General features: G+C 32.0%; 2 protein-coding genes and 1 long non-coding RNA gene across 3 annotated transcripts; all 3 read left to right on the top strand.

Moving 5' to 3' along the window:
- The first annotated feature begins 108 nt into the window (after positions 1-108).
- On the top strand, positions 109-6,377 carry LOC136985412 (uncharacterized). Its single transcript, XR_010882340.1, has 3 exons — positions 109-188; positions 4,991-5,105; positions 6,076-6,377. It is a non-coding gene; the product is annotated as an uncharacterized lncRNA (long non-coding RNA).
- A 4,390-nt stretch (positions 6,378-10,767) lies between these two features.
- On the top strand, positions 10,768-13,677 carry LOC136985392 (chemotaxis regulatory protein ChePep-like; the record flags this gene model as incomplete). The annotated part of the gene is made up of 5 exons (XM_067282661.1): positions 10,768-11,478; positions 12,081-12,182; positions 12,251-12,457; positions 12,556-12,727; positions 12,797-13,677. Coding segments are annotated over exons 1-5 (2,064 nt in total), but the record flags the coding sequence as incomplete, so codon positions are not given.
- A 2-nt stretch (positions 13,678-13,679) lies between these two features.
- On the top strand, positions 13,680-17,543 carry LOC136985391 (glutamic acid-rich protein-like; the record flags this gene model as incomplete). The annotated part of the gene is made up of 6 exons (XM_067282660.1): positions 13,680-16,238; positions 16,427-16,751; positions 16,828-16,912; positions 16,987-17,149; positions 17,223-17,335; positions 17,390-17,543. Coding segments are annotated over 6 exons (3,399 nt in total), but the record flags the coding sequence as incomplete, so codon positions are not given.
- Positions 17,544-17,967: the final 424 nt, after the last annotated feature.

Genomic DNA, 17,967 nt, shown 5'->3' with positions numbered 1-17,967 from the left:
TGGATTCCCGATAAGATTATCAAAAGTAAATTACTAGATATATTTACATAACTCGAATTTAGTCCGAGAGGGGTCGCTGAAGTACGCCATGCTGCCAGATCGATCGATAGATTGGTTTATATTATCGTGGAGACACAAACATGTAGTCTCCTAGCTCCTTCCTACTCGAGCGAATGTGGAACCGATAGGTGAGCCTTTCTTCTCTTCGTTAGCAATCCTAATGTAATGTAGAAACTAGGAAAGATCTTTAATTAACATTATAATGAAGGATATAAGAGAGCGATATCGAGTTTTTTCCCTGTTTGCTTTAAACATGGTTTCGTTACTCGGATATTAGTATGGTTTAACGCTTATTTCTACCGTTAAACGTGTAGCAGAGCACATTTTTCGAGTATATAAGAGGAATTAACGTGATTCCACTTTAAAAAATTACAATAAAATTGAATAGGAAGGTGGGTCGCTTCGCCAGAGAGGTGGTTCCTCTTGGGAATTCACGCCGAGTTAGTTGCAGTGGGTTTCAAAATGGAATTTAGGTTTATGTGCCATTGCAAGTCTCTCAATTATCCTCGCAGTTAACTTTAATCAATATTGCTTTTCTAGCTTACATAAGATTAGAAAGTGCAACTTGGTGCGAGATTATCCGTATTTTCCGATGCAAAATAAGGATTATTCACTCCCAGGACTAAATGTTTTTCTATTAAAAAATCAGTCGAAAATAAAGAAAAAATGTACGTGAAAACTATAACTATTGACTACACTTTCGTAATCTTTCACGCAAACTTCGTTACTATTTATTTAGTGATGGATAGTTGTTCGTTTCTAGGACATTAAACGTCCGAATTTTCGTGTTAAAATTCGTAATTTTTACTTAAAATACTGCATGGAAACGATGGAAACGTGTAGATTATGATTTTTCCCAGACATCTCATCGTAAGGAGGCAAAAGCTATAGACAATGCTTTCACTAGACATCGATTTTTCTTCATAGAAAGGTAGAAACGATATATTGTGAGCTGTAACGTCCTTTGGGATTGACTCCTGGTCTTTGCTTCGCTAGAAACTCTTAATTTGTGTTGGTGTAGATGTCCATCTTTTAAACACCTAACAACCTAACATCCGATCACCCTCTAGCACTTTCCATAATAAGCAAATTGGCAAATTGTGTTTAAAACCGATTTGTATCTTGATCGATGATCCTTTGAGAGATGCACACCAGTCAGTCTTCTGTGCTGTGCAGTGAAACAGCCATTACAGGAACGTTGCTCTTTCTCCGTTTCCAATCATTAAAAAAAAATTCCATACTCATTTATTGATCGAGTGTTTTTTTTATTTTATATATTGAATTTTTTAATGTAATTCTTTCACTCATGCATTTTTATAACTTTTAATTGTTGGATAGAAAATGAAATTTTTGGAATTCAAGGTCGTGTGTTAGCATAGTTAGTGAGTGTAACGGGTCATCCGTGCATGCAACCAATTTAGAAAATTTAAAACACCATAAATGCCACAATTTTAATTATTTAAAACAGGAAATATTTTTAGTCTACAAAAAAAAATCTATTTTTTATTTTTATAAATTTTATATAAATTAACCTTTTAAGCGCTCCAATTCAACCAAAACGACAGCCTACACTCATCATATTCTCTACGTACTTAACAAAAAAGTGGCCATCCTTTAGACTTTAGAATGCAACTTAAATAAAGAATTACAGTCAAAAACCATTGTTTATTTAAAAAAACGAATATTAACCTGGAGAAAGCAACCATAAATTCAAATTTAGCCAAAAAGACAATTCTCATATTCTCTATGGATTTAAGAAAAAAGTGGCTTTCTCCGAGACGTGGAAATGTCTTTAGAACTTACATGAAGTGTTACCGTTCCAAAAACTTCAGTTGTTTATCTAAAAAAACTTTCTTCTTGATTGGCTTTGTGCCCTAGCTTTTAAGCACTCCGATTCAGCCAAGAGACTCTTCACACTCCTCGCAGTCTCTACAAAGTTTACAAAAAAGAGTTATAAAGTGTTATCGTTTCAAAAACCCAATTGTTTATCTAAAAAGCGAATAAGAACTTGGAGAAATCAGCTATAAATTCAAATTAAACCAGAGAGACAGTCTACGCTCACATTCTTTATTAATTTAACAAAAAAGTGGCCATTCCAGGGACGTAGAAATGTTTTTAGAACGTATATAAAGTGTTATCGTTCCAAAAAAAAAAAACAGTTGTTTATCTAAAATTCGAATATCAACTTGGAGAAATCTCGTCCTAGATTGGCTTTGTACCTTATCTTCCATTTTTGGAACGTGACTATTTTGGTGTCGTATATTTATTTGACATCATGATGGAATGACTGTAAACTCGTCACGCACAATTTCTGTTCGGATCATACTTTGTAAAGTTGCAGACAGAAATTTTCTAGTTATATGCTAAATATTTATTGTGAAAAATTTAACAGTTGCATTTTATTTTATTTTTTGAAGCATGAGATACGATCGTAAGAAAGTAGTTCACACTTAGGAGTGTATTTTGATTATATTTGCATCTACACTTCTACAAAACACACCATTAATTAACATGCAAGTGGGGTGTTTCGTGTAATTTTAAGTATCACGTTTTTAACTCGAAAAATTCTAATTGATGGATGCGTTTTTTTTAAAAAAAATAGCATTTATACCCATAAAAATTTCAATTTTCTACCACAAAACTAATGTAGTTCTAATGTAGGTCCATCGATTTTTACCTGTTAAATTACCTGTTACCTGGATCTTTTTAAAACCTTCCAACTCTTCTCTAACATTTTATAAATTATAAAATAATTTCTGCTTTATAGATATAGAGCTGATAGTTTAGAGAAGCTGGCACTTTACCAAATTCTTTCCTGGGTGGGTCTTGGTAATAGCATTATCTGTTATGTTTGAATTATGATTTTATTGTTTGATACAGTGTGTTGGAGTGACAAGGCCACGTGCGTGAACCGGGAGTTAAAAAGCGCACGCGCTATTATTTCTTAAAAAGCTACGTATAAGGTGTGCCACATTCGATTTTAGAAAATGAAGTGGATAATCCTTTTTTTTTTAAAGTGGATTTCTGTTGTCGGTCACGCAGTTCACCCCTCGAAACACCTTCTGTACTTGCTGCGTATCATGTAAAATCGCAAAAAAGTGAGTGGAGCGAGTGTATCAGTTATAAGCAAAATTGCGGCTTAACAGTCGTATAATGTCGACATGAGACGATGATTGTATAATACTAAAGAGATTTGTTGCACGACATTCATTTCCTCCATATTTAATGTGTGTTGTGTTGTAATTGTTTCCTCGCCATTAAAAGTTAACTAAAGCATCACGACATCATTTTCGTCGAGTCAAAACATTAATTTTTAAGTCTTTTTCCTAGCCGTAATCGGATGCTTATCCAATAATCCTTCTCGTTTATCGACTACTTTAATGTTTTTAGTAATAAAATACATTTTTCCCGAATAACGGGAACTATAAATTTTAATAATCTATAAAATGTTTCCATTACTTTTTTCTGTCCGAAGTAAGCGGAAAAAATATATTTTTATACTATTTTGGAGTTAATTTATAATCTTTGCGCGTTTCGCTATCATTCTGACCCGTTTTACACCTCAGAAATACTTTCTTAGAATGATATATTAATCAATAAGTGTTCAGAAAAGTTTGGCATTTATCGAGTCACCTTATTGCTCTATCAATCTATCTAACGATCGTTCCAACTATTTCATCACTAGTTCCCAGATGAACAGGTAACTCATCTTCTTTCGTTTTAAAACTCATTTATAATCCGCATTCTGTTGAGCAGAATATGAAAAAAGACTGATAATCAAGTTAAATGTAAAAATATGAACTTTCTGCTACTCGCTCTCATTCCCAATTCTTCTTATCTCACTCTTCACTGTTTTATATTCCTCTTACTGACGATATTTTTTCTTACTATTCCTTTTTACTTACCTTTCTAGCCCTTCTTATTATCTCTCTTACCTCTAATCCTTCCTACTTATATGCCTTATATTCCTGTTTTTCATACTGCTCACGTTATCTCGCTTACCTCCAATCCTTTTTATTTATCTTTCCATTACGTATCCTCACATTCCTGTTATTCTTACAATATTGTTATCTCTCTTATCTCTCATCCTTCTTCTTATTCTCCTATTCCTTACTTTAACTGATTCTGTTATCTTTCTTATTCCTTTTTTATTTATCTTCCTTACCTTCCTGCTCTTAGTTACCTTCTAAAAATGATATTTAATGAGACGAACGTTTAAAAAAATATATATTTATTTGTAAGAAAGTAAGATATCTTTTTTATCTTCGTCTTCCTTTTTAAAATTTCAGCTTCAATAGTTAACAAAATTCTCTTATCTAAGTCATTGAACAGACTGAACTGATGGGTTTTTTCCATTAATCAACGTGTTTTTTGAGTATTTTATAAAAATAATCAACGGTTTTCTGTCATTTTTACAACTTATCATTTTCTAAGAATTGGAAAATACATCTTTAAAGAGTAATTTTCCAAAATCTTACCTTTAAAAAACCACGAAAAGATTTTTAAAAAAAATCGAATTGGAACAAAGAATTTCTTTTTACTTTTCTCAAATAATTCTGTCGAAATGTAAGAATGGAAATTGAAAAGATGGATGATATTAGCTGTGGAGTGAATAATTTAATGTGTAACAAGATCACCCTCTGACATTTAAATTGTTATCGCGAATCGAATCTTTCTCTTTCTGTCGGGTGGATAACAAATTTTTCAGAATTGGTGTCTTCGTCCGAGTCATTGCACCACTTCTCTCGTTCTAATACATTAATGAATGCATCAACTTAATTGCTTGATCCAAAAAAAGAAAAAGTTTTGCACCCATTGGGACTTTCTTTCTCTCTTCGCATTTTGTCCTAATTCACTTAACGTTAATGTCAAATATTAAATTAACCTAAAATTCCGTAGAAATGTTTTATTTAAATATTGTTTCTTGCAGAAACATGTATATCATCCAGTTGTAATTTTTCTTGGAAAAACAGAAGATATGCTTCAAACGGAAGATAGTCCTTCCAGCGAAATGTCGCAGATAGTTACTGACAATCAACCTAAAGGTAAAAAGTCAACCTTCCTGTTTACATTTCTGTTTCTCTAACTCTTATTATTTTCTTTCCTGTTTCTCTTGTTTATTCTTCGCCTTTTCACAACTATCCTTCGTTCCTATCGTGTAGCTTACCTTTTATCTTGCTTAATTACATCCCTAATCCTCCTCCTCTTCTTTACCTACCTTTCTTCGGTCCATCTTTCTGCTCTTCTTCCTCCTTTACCCTTCAAACTTACCCTTCTATTTTTCAAATTAAATGGAGTAAGAAGGTAAAAATTCTTTTCTATTCTACTTAATTACCCTCTTATTTCCAATTTTACCTTCTTATTCTTTTACTTCTTACCCTAAATTTACCTTTCAACGATTTACTTCTCTTCCCTTTCGCTTTACTCTGTTTATTAATCTCCTATTTTTTATTTACAAGCCGTGGTTCGGATCCCGCATCTATCATTTGACAGTTTTAATAAAGAAGAGTGTTTTAGTCAGGAAGATCCCCATTAAATTTAATTAAACTAAAAGTTAATGGATTTAAAATGTCACTTAAGATAATTCGAACGTGATGACACGATCCACTTTATAAACAGTAAGCAAAATATGGGTCAAGTTTTGACGTTAATAACGCCCTAAATAAATGAAATTTTTTATATAGAAATGTTTTTTTAGAAAGTAAGCTTTAGATTATTCTATATATTCGGCATTATACCAAGAAATTTCTAAAAAATTCTACAGAAATTTTTAGAAACTACTCAGTTATCAAAGCACCCATCACAGAAGATAAAACTGATTGTATTTTGGAATGATCAGTCTTTTAAATTTAACAATACTTTTATGTGTACAGTTTTATAAATAATAAAAAAAACCTTATATTTTGACGAAAATATCTCACCATATTTAGAGTTAAAGTAGGGCAATCCTAGATCTTAATCATAATTCAGTTATAAATGGATCTAGTCAACTATTATACTTATATGTCATTGTAGGAGATCAGGCAGCATGCACGTCATCGGACTGTCCGTCCAATCGTTCAGAAAGCAGCGAAGATAGCAGAGGAAGGCTGTTGGCCCTGGAAAACGAATTACAGGCTCGAACACGTGACCTGGAAAGGCTCAAATTTAAGGCAAGTTTCTGTAGAAAAGAGAGCGTTAAACTCGATTCTCGAAAGAAACTTTTATTACTTAATAAAGGGACAGCACGCAACTTTATCGATATTTTCCCAAATTTGTCTCGATAAAATGATCACTTCTTTCAATTTTCTGAGTATTGTTTCTTGTATCCTCTTCTCTTTTTTCTGATTTCTGAGTAGAGCTTTCAACGTTTTCGTTGATTTTCCTGTTTTCTGACCATCGCTTTTTCTGCTTTATTTACTTCATTCTTAATTATATTTTATCGTTTTATGTTTTTTGAAGATCATGTTTTGTATTTTTTTTTCACAATTTTACGTTCTCCGAACATAATTTTACGTGTTTTTATTATTTATTAAATGTCTTCTGAAAGCTTTATTCATATTTTCAGTCCTTTCTTACGCTTCTTGAGTATTACTTACGTTTTTTTTCCCGTTATTTAGATATTTTTTCGCTTTATTTTCTCAGATTTTACTTGTATTTTTTGAGTATTATTTTGACGGTTTTACTTCATTTTTGTTTACAATTTTTAAAATCCGTGTTTTTATTCACTTCACACATTACTTTTTACATTTTATTCGGTGTTACTTTTATGTGTTTTGTTCTCTGAGTACTTCTTTTAATGCTTTTTTACCTTCATGTTTTTTTTATATTGCTGAACATTGCTTTTTTAGCGTTTTTGCACTTCTTTTTTAATGTTTTTATTCTCTAAATAATGTTTTTTACACATTTTCCTGACTTTTTGACATTTTTCCAATTTATGTATTTTTATTTTTTATAATTTTCATGGGTCAAGTTTAACATTTTTTAAATCATAATTCTCTCCATTTCTTTACCATTCCACATACTTTCTTCACCTTTTTCTCCCATTTAAAATGTGTTTTAACGATCACCTTTTGTATTTTCTGCGTTCTTTTATATTTTTTAAGTACAAAAATAAATTCCTTTTTTTGAAAACGACTGAAATTTCATAAATATACAGCCAAGTTTAAACGCAAAAGTACATTTTTAATATATTCTAAATGCCTTTAACAGATCATTATGTACGTGTTGTTCGTGTATCGAATATAGAACGTGGTTTTACCTGATATGCGCGTCACTGTAATAGAGCCTAGTTTAACATTACAAACAGCCACACCCGTCTCGAAATGTTTCGTGCGAACTCCAAGATCCCGACAGATGCTCTGGACTGTGTCGACGGAACAACGACAATGTCAAGGGTGAATTTAGACACGATTCGTTTTATTATGCTCGTGACAATTGACAAATTAGTTATTGAGACAATTCTAATCGTCTTGTATCCTGTGACCTTTTTCAACCTTTCAACTTCGATCGTGAACGTGTCGAGTGTTTGGCATCTGATTCGAAAGTCTATCCTTTGATAAGTTGCTTTCTTATTTTCTTCAGCCTTTTTCTTATCTTATGCTTTTTGCTTTTTATTTTACATTAGCCTGTATTTTCTAGCCTTTAGATTATTTCGCTCTGTAATCTTATGAAAATGCACTTGTTTTAGCCTGCATTTTATAGCCTGTATCATTTTTCTTTTAGCTTTTATTCTTATTATTCATTAGCCTTTTTTTAGCCTTTCTACATTTTGTCTATTTCGTTTATTTACTTACCGTTGAAAATGTTTCTTAGCTTTTTAACCTGTTAAACAGCCTTTTTATAATCTGTTAGCCTATATTTTATTCCTTCCTTTATCTCATTTATGGTCTTATAATCTTCCTTGCAGCATTTTATAGCCTTATTTTGAAGGCCTTTTCTCACATTTATAATATGTGTTCTTTATTACATTTAGCCTTTTCAAGTATTTAGAACTATTCTTTTATTCCTGTAATATATGCCTCGCAATATCGCCTCTATGTATCATAATTAGCCTGTTTTTATACATGAACCACACTTTTAGCCTTATGATCTATCTTAACTTGTGTTTATAGACTTTGTTCAAAAGTTGGAGCCTATATACGTCTTTATAGCCTATTTTTTTTCTGAATAAAACTTGAAATTTATGTAAATCAGAAAAACAAAGGAATAAAGGAATAGCCACGAGAATATGTCATTAGTGGGCGCACGAAACTTAAGAAATATTTATATAGTTAAACAAATAAGATATCAACTTCGTCAAGGAAACAATTTGATTCTAAAAATAAATTAAGTATTCGTGTGTCTACGTTTATATTCTTTAGTTTATTTTATTGTTTCCGGAAATTTATATATACCAGATTATATTTTTTTTAAACTTAAGCCTTTATTCTTGTAGCCTGTTTCTTTAACTTATACATTTATAATCATTTTATTTCTTCCAAGATACAATATATATTTCTGTATATTTTATTTTAATATCGTCTTATTGCCTTTTTAAAGAGGATTATTAGTATAACCTGTTAAAACCAGGCTAAAAAAGGCTGTGAAACGGACATTCTTGTGGCTTTTTAGCCTGTCTGTTCATGTTTTAATCTTGTAATATGTTAGACTGTATTTATTCTTTTCTTTATTACTTTTATAACTCTATAAACATTACTTTATAACTTTTTTTTATATCATTTGTGGTCTTATTAGAGTCTTTCATTGCTTCATTTAGCATGCATTCTGTAAGAAAAAGCTTTACATACTTTAATAGATACGACATTCTCTTAGTTTGCTTTTAAATAGTCTGCAAAAGAAAAATGAAAATAAAGTAGGCTTTATTTAGCCTACATTCTTATTGTCTCTTTTAAAGCCTTTAAATAATTTTTGCCTGTTTTCGTTTAAATTCTGTCTTGTAACCTATTTTATAGAACTGTCGTGTAGCCTTAATTATTTTACCCTATTCTATTAGCCTATATTTATATTGTCCAACCTTTTGACTCTGTGTCGTTATAGCCTATATTTAGCTCGACTTTTAGACTATAAAAGCCTTTTTTTCTGTACTTTATGGACTTCTTTTTCTTGTATTTCCTCGAAAAATTAAACGTTAAGAAACATACAATTAAATTTTTAAACTATTTTAATATTTAATTAAGTATTTATTTAATCATTTAGTGTTTACCTTTTTCTTTATTCTTTAATATTTTACAACGAATTTTATGATGTATGATAGAAAAAATCATCCAATACGTTGAGAAATTTGAAATTTTTCTTTGTTACTGTAGTAGTTAGTAGTATAATTACTGTATTTCTGTAATAATAAAAGCACAGCAATACTAACGTTTTCTATCGAGTATATTGAGGTTTTGTAGTATTGTAGAAATGATATTTGTGATATTATAGCAAACATATGTTACCATATTACTGTAGTAGCATAATATACAAGTACTACAGCACTGCTACATATTGTTGTAATATAGTATAGATTTCACATAAATTATTATAGTAGCCCAATATGCAAATTTATAACACCGTAAAGTATACCATACACTGTTAATTACTGTAATGCGGTAAAGAGATTACACTTTAAATTATCATATGACAATTTACAGTATTCAATTATTCTAGCACACTACAATGTTACATACTACTGTACTACTGTAATAATAATAATATTATTAGTGTTAAATTATTATATTACTGCAGTAGTATAGTATAAAAATATTATGCCATTCTAATGTATATTAGTATTCTGTAGTGCATTAAAGTACAGTGGTAGTAGTATAGTGAATAGTATACTGAACTATTATAGTAACATTTTTATATGTAGCATTATTATAACAGCACAATATATATATTATTATTATTATTTTAGTAGTACAGCACTATATTATTATGCTACTAAAATAATATAACAATATCTGTTACTGCGTGCTGTATTATTATATTAACAGAGCACACTGTGTTATTGCAGTAATAATAATACAAGATAAAAACTTTAAATTTTAGTTTTCTGATATTTTTAACAGCAATTTTATTAAATTTACACATTGAATAGGTTAAATTTTTAATTGTTCTTGAAATTTTTAATAAGTTAATTAAATATAAATAAATAACGACTAACCCGTTACAAAGCTATACATCCACAAGAGCCGAATTATCGGGCTAGAGTTGGCTATAATAAATAAATAATTAATAAGACAATTTGGCACTAGAGCTTGGCGTTAGGCGCCATCTCTTACTAAACTTAATAATTATAATTAAATTAAATAAATAATTTTAATAATTTGGAACTGGAGGAAAAGAAATCGGCCCGAAGCGGGACTCGAACCCGCAACTTCTGCTATCCGTGCAGACACGTTACCAGTTACGCTACCCGGACCTTCAGTCCGATCGCCTCCTCCTTTATTATAGCCAACTCTAGCCCGAAAATTCGGCTCTTGTGGATGTATAGTTAATTAAATTATTTCTTGAAAATCCTAAAATATTTTTTAAAAATTAATTGATTAAATTTCTATTTTTTAAATTAAAATTTAGAGTTTTATTAAAAATATAATTTTTTCTTTTAATCTTTAATCTTTTTCCAAAGTTTCCTTTAATTTAAACCTTGAATTTTTTTATGAAAATATTTTATTTCATGCATTTTTGTACAAAGAAAACTCAAAAAATACTTAGAAAATCTTTTAAAAATCACATTTTTTTCAGATCGACAAAATGAAAGCTCAGCAAATTTCTGGTGTATCGACTCCCAGAAGGGACACAAAACCAATAAATATAAGAATAGAGCTGGAACGACTCAAAAAAGACAAAAAGGTGATGGCGGAATTGCTAAAACAGTCCCAACAAGAAATTGCAAGAAAAGAATCCGTCAACAAGAAACTTAAACAAGAAAACGATAAATTAAGCAGGACGTTATCGTCGTTAAGAACGAAATTAACAGAAAATGGACGTAATAAACACCTTCTTGAACAATTAGAAAAGGTACGCAACGAGTTATCACTACTCACGAGTAAAAGTGAGCGAATGGAACACTATAGTGAAGGTCAGGACATTCAAGAGCAGGGTCGCATCATAGAAGATCTCATTGTCGAAAAGGAGCAATTGAAGCAGTGTTTATCAGCAATTTATTTAAAAATAACACCCTATGCAGTTAGTTTACCTTCTCGTGACACTCCTTCGCCCGTCTGGACAGAAGATGTTCGAAATACTTTCGAGCAGTTTTGTCAAGAGAAGATAAAACTGGAAAGGGAATTAGAGCATCTCAGACTAAGAGTCAAGTCCAGGAATGATTCTCAGGAGGACAATAAAAATAATTACGAAACAACAATAAGTGAATGTTCTACCGAAAGTAAAGTCGATTGTGACATACCCATGAACATTTCTGAAGATCTGGATAGGGATCTTTCACCTATAAATGTATGTAATGAGTATTTCAGTTTTCGTACACGGTTGTATGACGAACGTAGTATGTTGTGGAGTTTTTTAGATGATTTTTTTAAAGGGAATCTTCATTTACATATGGATTTCCGTTCAGAAATGCATGCAAATCTAGTTCGATTCTCCCATTTGAAATTCAGATGAACGTTTTCTTAATAAAGTTTCTTCATAAATTCGGATATTAGAGCTTTTTAATGAAAAAAAAAAATTGAATTATTTGTGTTCTTTAAAAGTGGATATCTCATACATAACTTTACAATTGTTTAAGAAAATGTACAGGCAATGTACAGTATATCTAAGGAAAATTTATAAATTTTTTGTATTAAGTAATATAAACTGAGTGAGAATCGAACACAAGCTTTTTAGGAAAATTTCTTTTATTGTCATTGGGACGTGGATTCGGTTTCCATTTGATTATACATATATACAATGTATATACACAGATATATGTCCAAAATTACGTTGTTTTAGTTCGCATCCTAGTCAAACAAATTTTTTTTTGTCTGAAACGACGTGGGTTCGGTACTAATCCATAGACAAAAACGTTTTCTTACAGTAAAACATATTTTTCCTTTGCACAGGACCATCGAGATATGGAAGTTTGTAAGTGGAAAGAGATGTATCAATTAGTGTGCGACAAGTACCGTTCAACAGAACGATCTCTACTAGAAAACGAGAAACAGGTAAATAAATTTAAATGAATTCTTTTTAATTTGTTGCTGTTTTTATACACGTTTTCTTTAAATTACAGTTAGATTGCATTTATTCTTCTCTGGAGAATACCGCTCGACATTTTTTTGGAGAAAACACAAATTTCACTAAACTAACTTCCGATAGTGCCATCAAAGTCATCAATCGCCTATCTGAAGAGTGCACACATCTTAAAGAATCTCTAAAAAAAGTCAGAAAAGAAGAGGAAAATCAATTTTATTTACAAAATTGCATCATAGATGCGGAGGTAAAAAATATAAATTCTGATAAAACAAATTGAAAATTCAATTCTGTAAATACTAAAATATCGTTTTTTAATTTAATTTTTTAAAGAAAATATTACAGAAAGATGGAAGGACTACCTCAACATTGAAAACAGTTATTGGTGATCTAAACATTGCTTCTAACATGGAAAGTAAATTTGCTTCCTTAGCGGAAACGATGCTCCAAATTTATACAAATCAACTAGAATGGGTTAAACAATTGGAACATAATAATGCACAGTCCACTTCAGAAGGTAGGAATTTATGAGAAACACATTACGTATATGTTTACAACTTTCATTGATGTGAGGATTTTTTTATAGGTGAAGATGCTCACTCGTCGTCTCCACAATGTAAATATACAAGTAGTGATAAACAAAGTGATGAAGACGTAGATAGCAAGCGGGTTAACGAAGGGAATTTATTGAAAGCCAACGAAAATGAAAGTGAAAAAATTGAAAATCCTAAAAATATTGAAGTTAATGAAGAATTAATTCACAAGAGTGATGTGTCAGATGTTCATCAGATGCCCGAAAATAACACTTGTGTCGAAGATGAAGTTGTTGAACAACAGCAAACAGAATTAGAAAGTGATCCAATAAATCCTACTGAAGAAAGAACTGAAACAGTGATAAGTGATATTCCAGAAAAGGAAAGTGAAGAAACTGTAGATGAAGGAGAAACAGTGATTAACAATAATGTTATTGTAAACGAAGAAAAACAAGATGATTCTGAATATGAAATTAAAACCGAGGATCATGAATTGCAAGCAGAAAGTAAAGAAAATTTAGAGACGCAAAATCAGAATGAAGATGAATCAAAAATACTAGACGAAAATGAAAAAGACAGCGATCAAAAAGCACAGTCTGAAGATGAAAATAGTCAGAAGCTACCAAATGAGAATATTGAAGTACAGGAAACCCCTATTGAAAAAGAACATTGTGAAGAAATGGCATCCGAAAATCTAGAAGAAAAAGAAAAGCACAATGAAAATGAGCATAGTCGAGAAGAACAGAAAGAACAATGTCAGAATGAAAATAGCCAGGATGACCCATCTGAGAATGCAAATGATCAGGAGGTACCATCTGAGAATGCAGATGGTCAGGAGGAGCCATCTGAGAATACAAATGATCAGGAGGTACCATCTGAGAATGCAGATGGTCAGGAGGAGCCACCTGAGAATACAAATGATCAGGAGGTACCACTGAGAATGCAGATGGTCAGGAGGAGCCACCTGAGAATACAAATGATCAGGAGGTACCATCTGAGAATGCAGATGGTCAGGAGGAGCCATCTGAGAATACAAATGATCAGGAGGTACCACCTGAGAATGCAGATGGTCAGGAGGAGCCACCTGAGAATACAAATGATCAGGAGGTACCATCTGAGAATGCAGATGGTCAGGAGGAGCCACCTGAGAATACAAATGATCAGGAGGTACCATCTGAGAATGCAGATGGTCAGGAGGAGCCACCTGAGAATACAAATGATCAGGAGGTACCATCTGAGAATACAAATGGTCAGGAAGAACCATCTGAGAATGCAGATGCCCAGGAGGAACCATCTGAAAATACAAATAGTCAGGAAGAACCATCTGAGAATGAAGGTGCTCATGAGGAACAGGCATCATCTGAGAATGCAAATGATGAGGATATACCGTCTGAGAATGCAAATAAGCAAGAAACACCAGTTGAGGATGAAAGTAGTAAAGATGCTCCAGGTGAAGACACGGAACAGGGTATATCCGAAAGTGTCATTGAAGAGAAGGTACAAGCTGAGAATGCAAATGATCTAGAAACACCTTGTAATGCTGTTGTGCAGGAATCACAAACTGAAGACGTAAGTGATGAAACAGTACCAAGTGAAAATATAGATGCAGAAAATATAAAGACCGAAAAGGTAGATGATCAGGAAACCTCAGCTGAGAATGAAGACAATCAGAAAATGTTAAGTGAAAATGAAAGTAAAGATGATGATGATGAACATACTAAAGAAACGTTAACTGAAAATGCCAATCAAGATGATGCTAAGTATGAGGAGAAACAAAATGAGTCAGTGGAGAGTGAATCAAAACAGGAAAATGAAGAAAATATACAAAGTGAATCCCAATTTGATGTTCAGGAAAGTACAGATAAATCGGAGGAACATGGAGATAATGTAACGGAAACCGATGACATTCAGGAAGGAGACGGTAAAACTGATAATGTTGAAGAAATTATTGAAAAGAAAGAATCAAACGAAGTAGAAGGCATTAATACACAAGAAGAACAATCCACAGAAACGAAACAAGATGAGGAAGTTGGCGAAGGAGATTCAGAAAAAGAAACCGCGGACAAAGACGAAGACTCCAAACAAAATTCCGCAAATGACTTACAAAACGAACCTACAGAAAATGTCCCTGAAACTGACTGTATTATAAATGATGAAAAAAATTGCAATTCTCATCAAGATTCTTTAACAGAAGTATCGGAACATTGTGAGAAAGAAATAGAAGCGAATAACATGGAAGATTCAAAACATGAGGATGCTGAACAAAACGAAATTAATGAAAGAAACGAAGAACAGGAAGAACAATCTTTGCAAGACAGCACTGGAGATTTTGATAAAGAGATATCGAAAAATGGGTCAGATGTTTCCGTTGAGAAACAAGTAGAAGCTATTCAAGATGATGAAGCTAAAGAAGTATCGGAAGATTCGAAGAAAGAAGAAGAAGAAACTACAGAGAATTTGGAAAAGGAACAGTTGGATTCAGAAGAAGAAAAAACAAAAGAAGATGTTGAAGAGCGTTCCGATGAGAAAAGTGTAGAAATCCACAAAGATGAAGTGAAGTCAACAGAAGAGGAACCTAAACAAGAACCAACTAATGAAGATAGCGAAGAAAAATGTCAAGAAAACGGAAGCTTAGAAAATAAAGACGCTGCTATTGAAGCTTTAGATGCTGAAGTTACCACTGCTGTTGAAGATGATGATGAAAAAACAAATAAAATCGAAGAAACTGTGGACCAAGATGTAGATAAATCAAAACCTGACGAAATGAGTCACGAAGTAAAGGAAGAAGAATCAGAAGACCAAGATAAAAATGATACAGAAGGAGATGCATTATCTGAAATGAAAAGTGAAGTTGCAACAGCAAATTTAGAAGAAGAAACTGCTGAGAATTCGATTTCTGCTCAGAACGTAGAAGATAAGTCTGTAGTTGTAGATTCAAACGATGAAGAAATAAATCCTGATGAGTCTAAAAGCGAAATTGTAGAAAATGATCAATCTGTTGATGAAAGCATATCCGAGAAAATAGCTGCGGAACAAGAAAGCGAAAATTTTGATAATAATTCTGAAGCTGGCAATACTCCAAAAATTTTAAAAAGTGACGTAGATTGTGCAGTTGAAACTGATCCAAATTCTCAAAATGAAAACCTAACAGCAGACGATCCAAAATTTCTTTTTAGTAACGATGTGAAGATTGTCATTAATTCAGCAAGTAGTGAAGTATCAGAAAGCACTGATGAACAGCTCTCAATTTCTGCTCTACCTCCTTCAATTTTGGATAATCATGACTTGGAAGACGTAGCTGACGTAGATGCAGATGCTACTCCTGTCATAGAACCAATTATAACTAAAGAACAAGTGGAAACAAAGGAAAACCTCTTCTACTCACCTCCAATTGAAGCAGAAGGTTCAAAAAACGGGAACTCATCTCCAACATCTGATAAAGAAGCAGAGTTAAGCCAAGAGAGATTTGCAAAGAGGATTGAGGAGCTCGAAACGGTAAGAATTTTTCATTAAAATTCGGTTAAACTAATTGCTAAAAGAAGTTTGAATGAAAATTTTACCATTTAAGCGTGCTGAAGATCAACCTTCAGCACTCTTAAATATTTATTAACCGTTTATAATTCTGTACGATTAATAAGTGTACAGTTTTTATGGTTAATAAATGACGAAAAAAATTTCAATAGGAGATGTTGGAGATGAAAGAAGTTAGACAACATCATATGCAGGTGGCTTGTGAACTAGCGGAACAATTGGAAGCCATGAAGAAACGGGAGTCAGAACTTCGAGAGCAATTAGCATCGGCCGAAAAGAATTCATCGCTAGAAGTAGAAGGGATGTACAAAGAATGGAGTGGAAGAGAACAAAGTTATCAAGACGAAATCGCAGCTTGGAAGGAGAACGTTCAACAACAGAATTCAGTTTTGCAAAGGTTGAAAGCTGATCTCGATCAAGCGCAACAAATGGTACAACAAAAAGAACAAGAGATTGCACAGCTGAGAGGTGAAAGAGGTAAATTCTTATAAATTAATTTTAGAAAATATACTTTCAAATATCATATTTTCATTGTGTTTTTTTGAAAAATCAGATTTATTGGAATCGGAAACTCAAACTTCGGATCAAGAAGATGCTTCAAATTCTAAAGAATTGAAAGCAACAGTCGAAAGATTGAGGTGATAATTGTTAAAATTCTAGATTTGAGAACAAAAATTTTGAATATTTTTGTTTAAGTATTGTTTTAAATTAGAAAATCTAGCGAACATTATCAACAGCAACTGCTAGAGAATAGGACTGTCGTAAGAGAAGTTAAATCCATCATAGAAGGTTCTGTGGCTCAATTGGTAACTCTTAAGGCTATGGGAACTAAACACATGAAGAGGGAATATGTTTATAGAAGTAATTTGGCTCAGGTATAGCAAAATTAAGGCATAAATAACTTCTATATTTCACTTATAAAATTGATGCAAAACATGTATTTTATAGAAAGAACAAGACCTGAAACACCTTCAACAAGAGTTGGATAGGCAGACAATAGATTCTAGATCGAAAGGGAATATCATAGATAAACAAAGACAGAAATTAGGTATATTTCTGTTGTAAAAAAGATTTTTTTAATTAATTTGAATTAATAACTTTTTTCGTTTGATTAGGTTATTGAAGGAAGAATTGAGGAAGTACCAAAATGACATAAGTGCCAAAGTAGAGTTTATCGATGAACTTCAAAATAAAGTGCAAAATCTAATGATGTCAGAAGTTAAAGAAATTAATATAAAGCCAAATGTAAGTGTTAAAAACAATCTTTAAATTTTTCATTCTACACACGAATAAATTTAGAAATATTCAATGGAGTTCGCGAACTACAAGATGAGAATAGATAAATATGCGGACTATTTATATTATCATTGAACTCAATCCAACATTTTTCACTTCGTAGTCTCTGTTCCAGACAGTAAAATTCAATAATGGGGTTGCGAGAACCGATTGAGAATAAAGGATTATGTAGCTAATTATTTTTTTTATATTATTATTAAACTTATTTCCCAATCCTTTTTTTTTAACTTTATAATCACAATTTGAAACAAACTCAATAAAGGTGATCGCGAGCCATCGACTGAGAATCAGTCACTGTTTAAAAAATTGGGTTAATGTTAACTTAGGTGCCAAGATGGCGGCTCGTCTCTGATTCCAGCAAGGAAACAGTGGAACTCACGTTCTTATCTAACCTAAC

The sequence above is a fragment of the Centruroides vittatus genome, unplaced genomic scaffold (genome assembly GCF_030686945.1).
Source record: "Centruroides vittatus isolate TY-2023 unplaced genomic scaffold, ASM3068694v2 contig_964, whole genome shotgun sequence".
Lineage (NCBI taxonomy): Eukaryota > Metazoa > Arthropoda > Arachnida > Scorpiones > Buthidae > Centruroides > Centruroides vittatus.
This window is presented reverse-complemented; position numbering and strand designations above follow the sequence as displayed.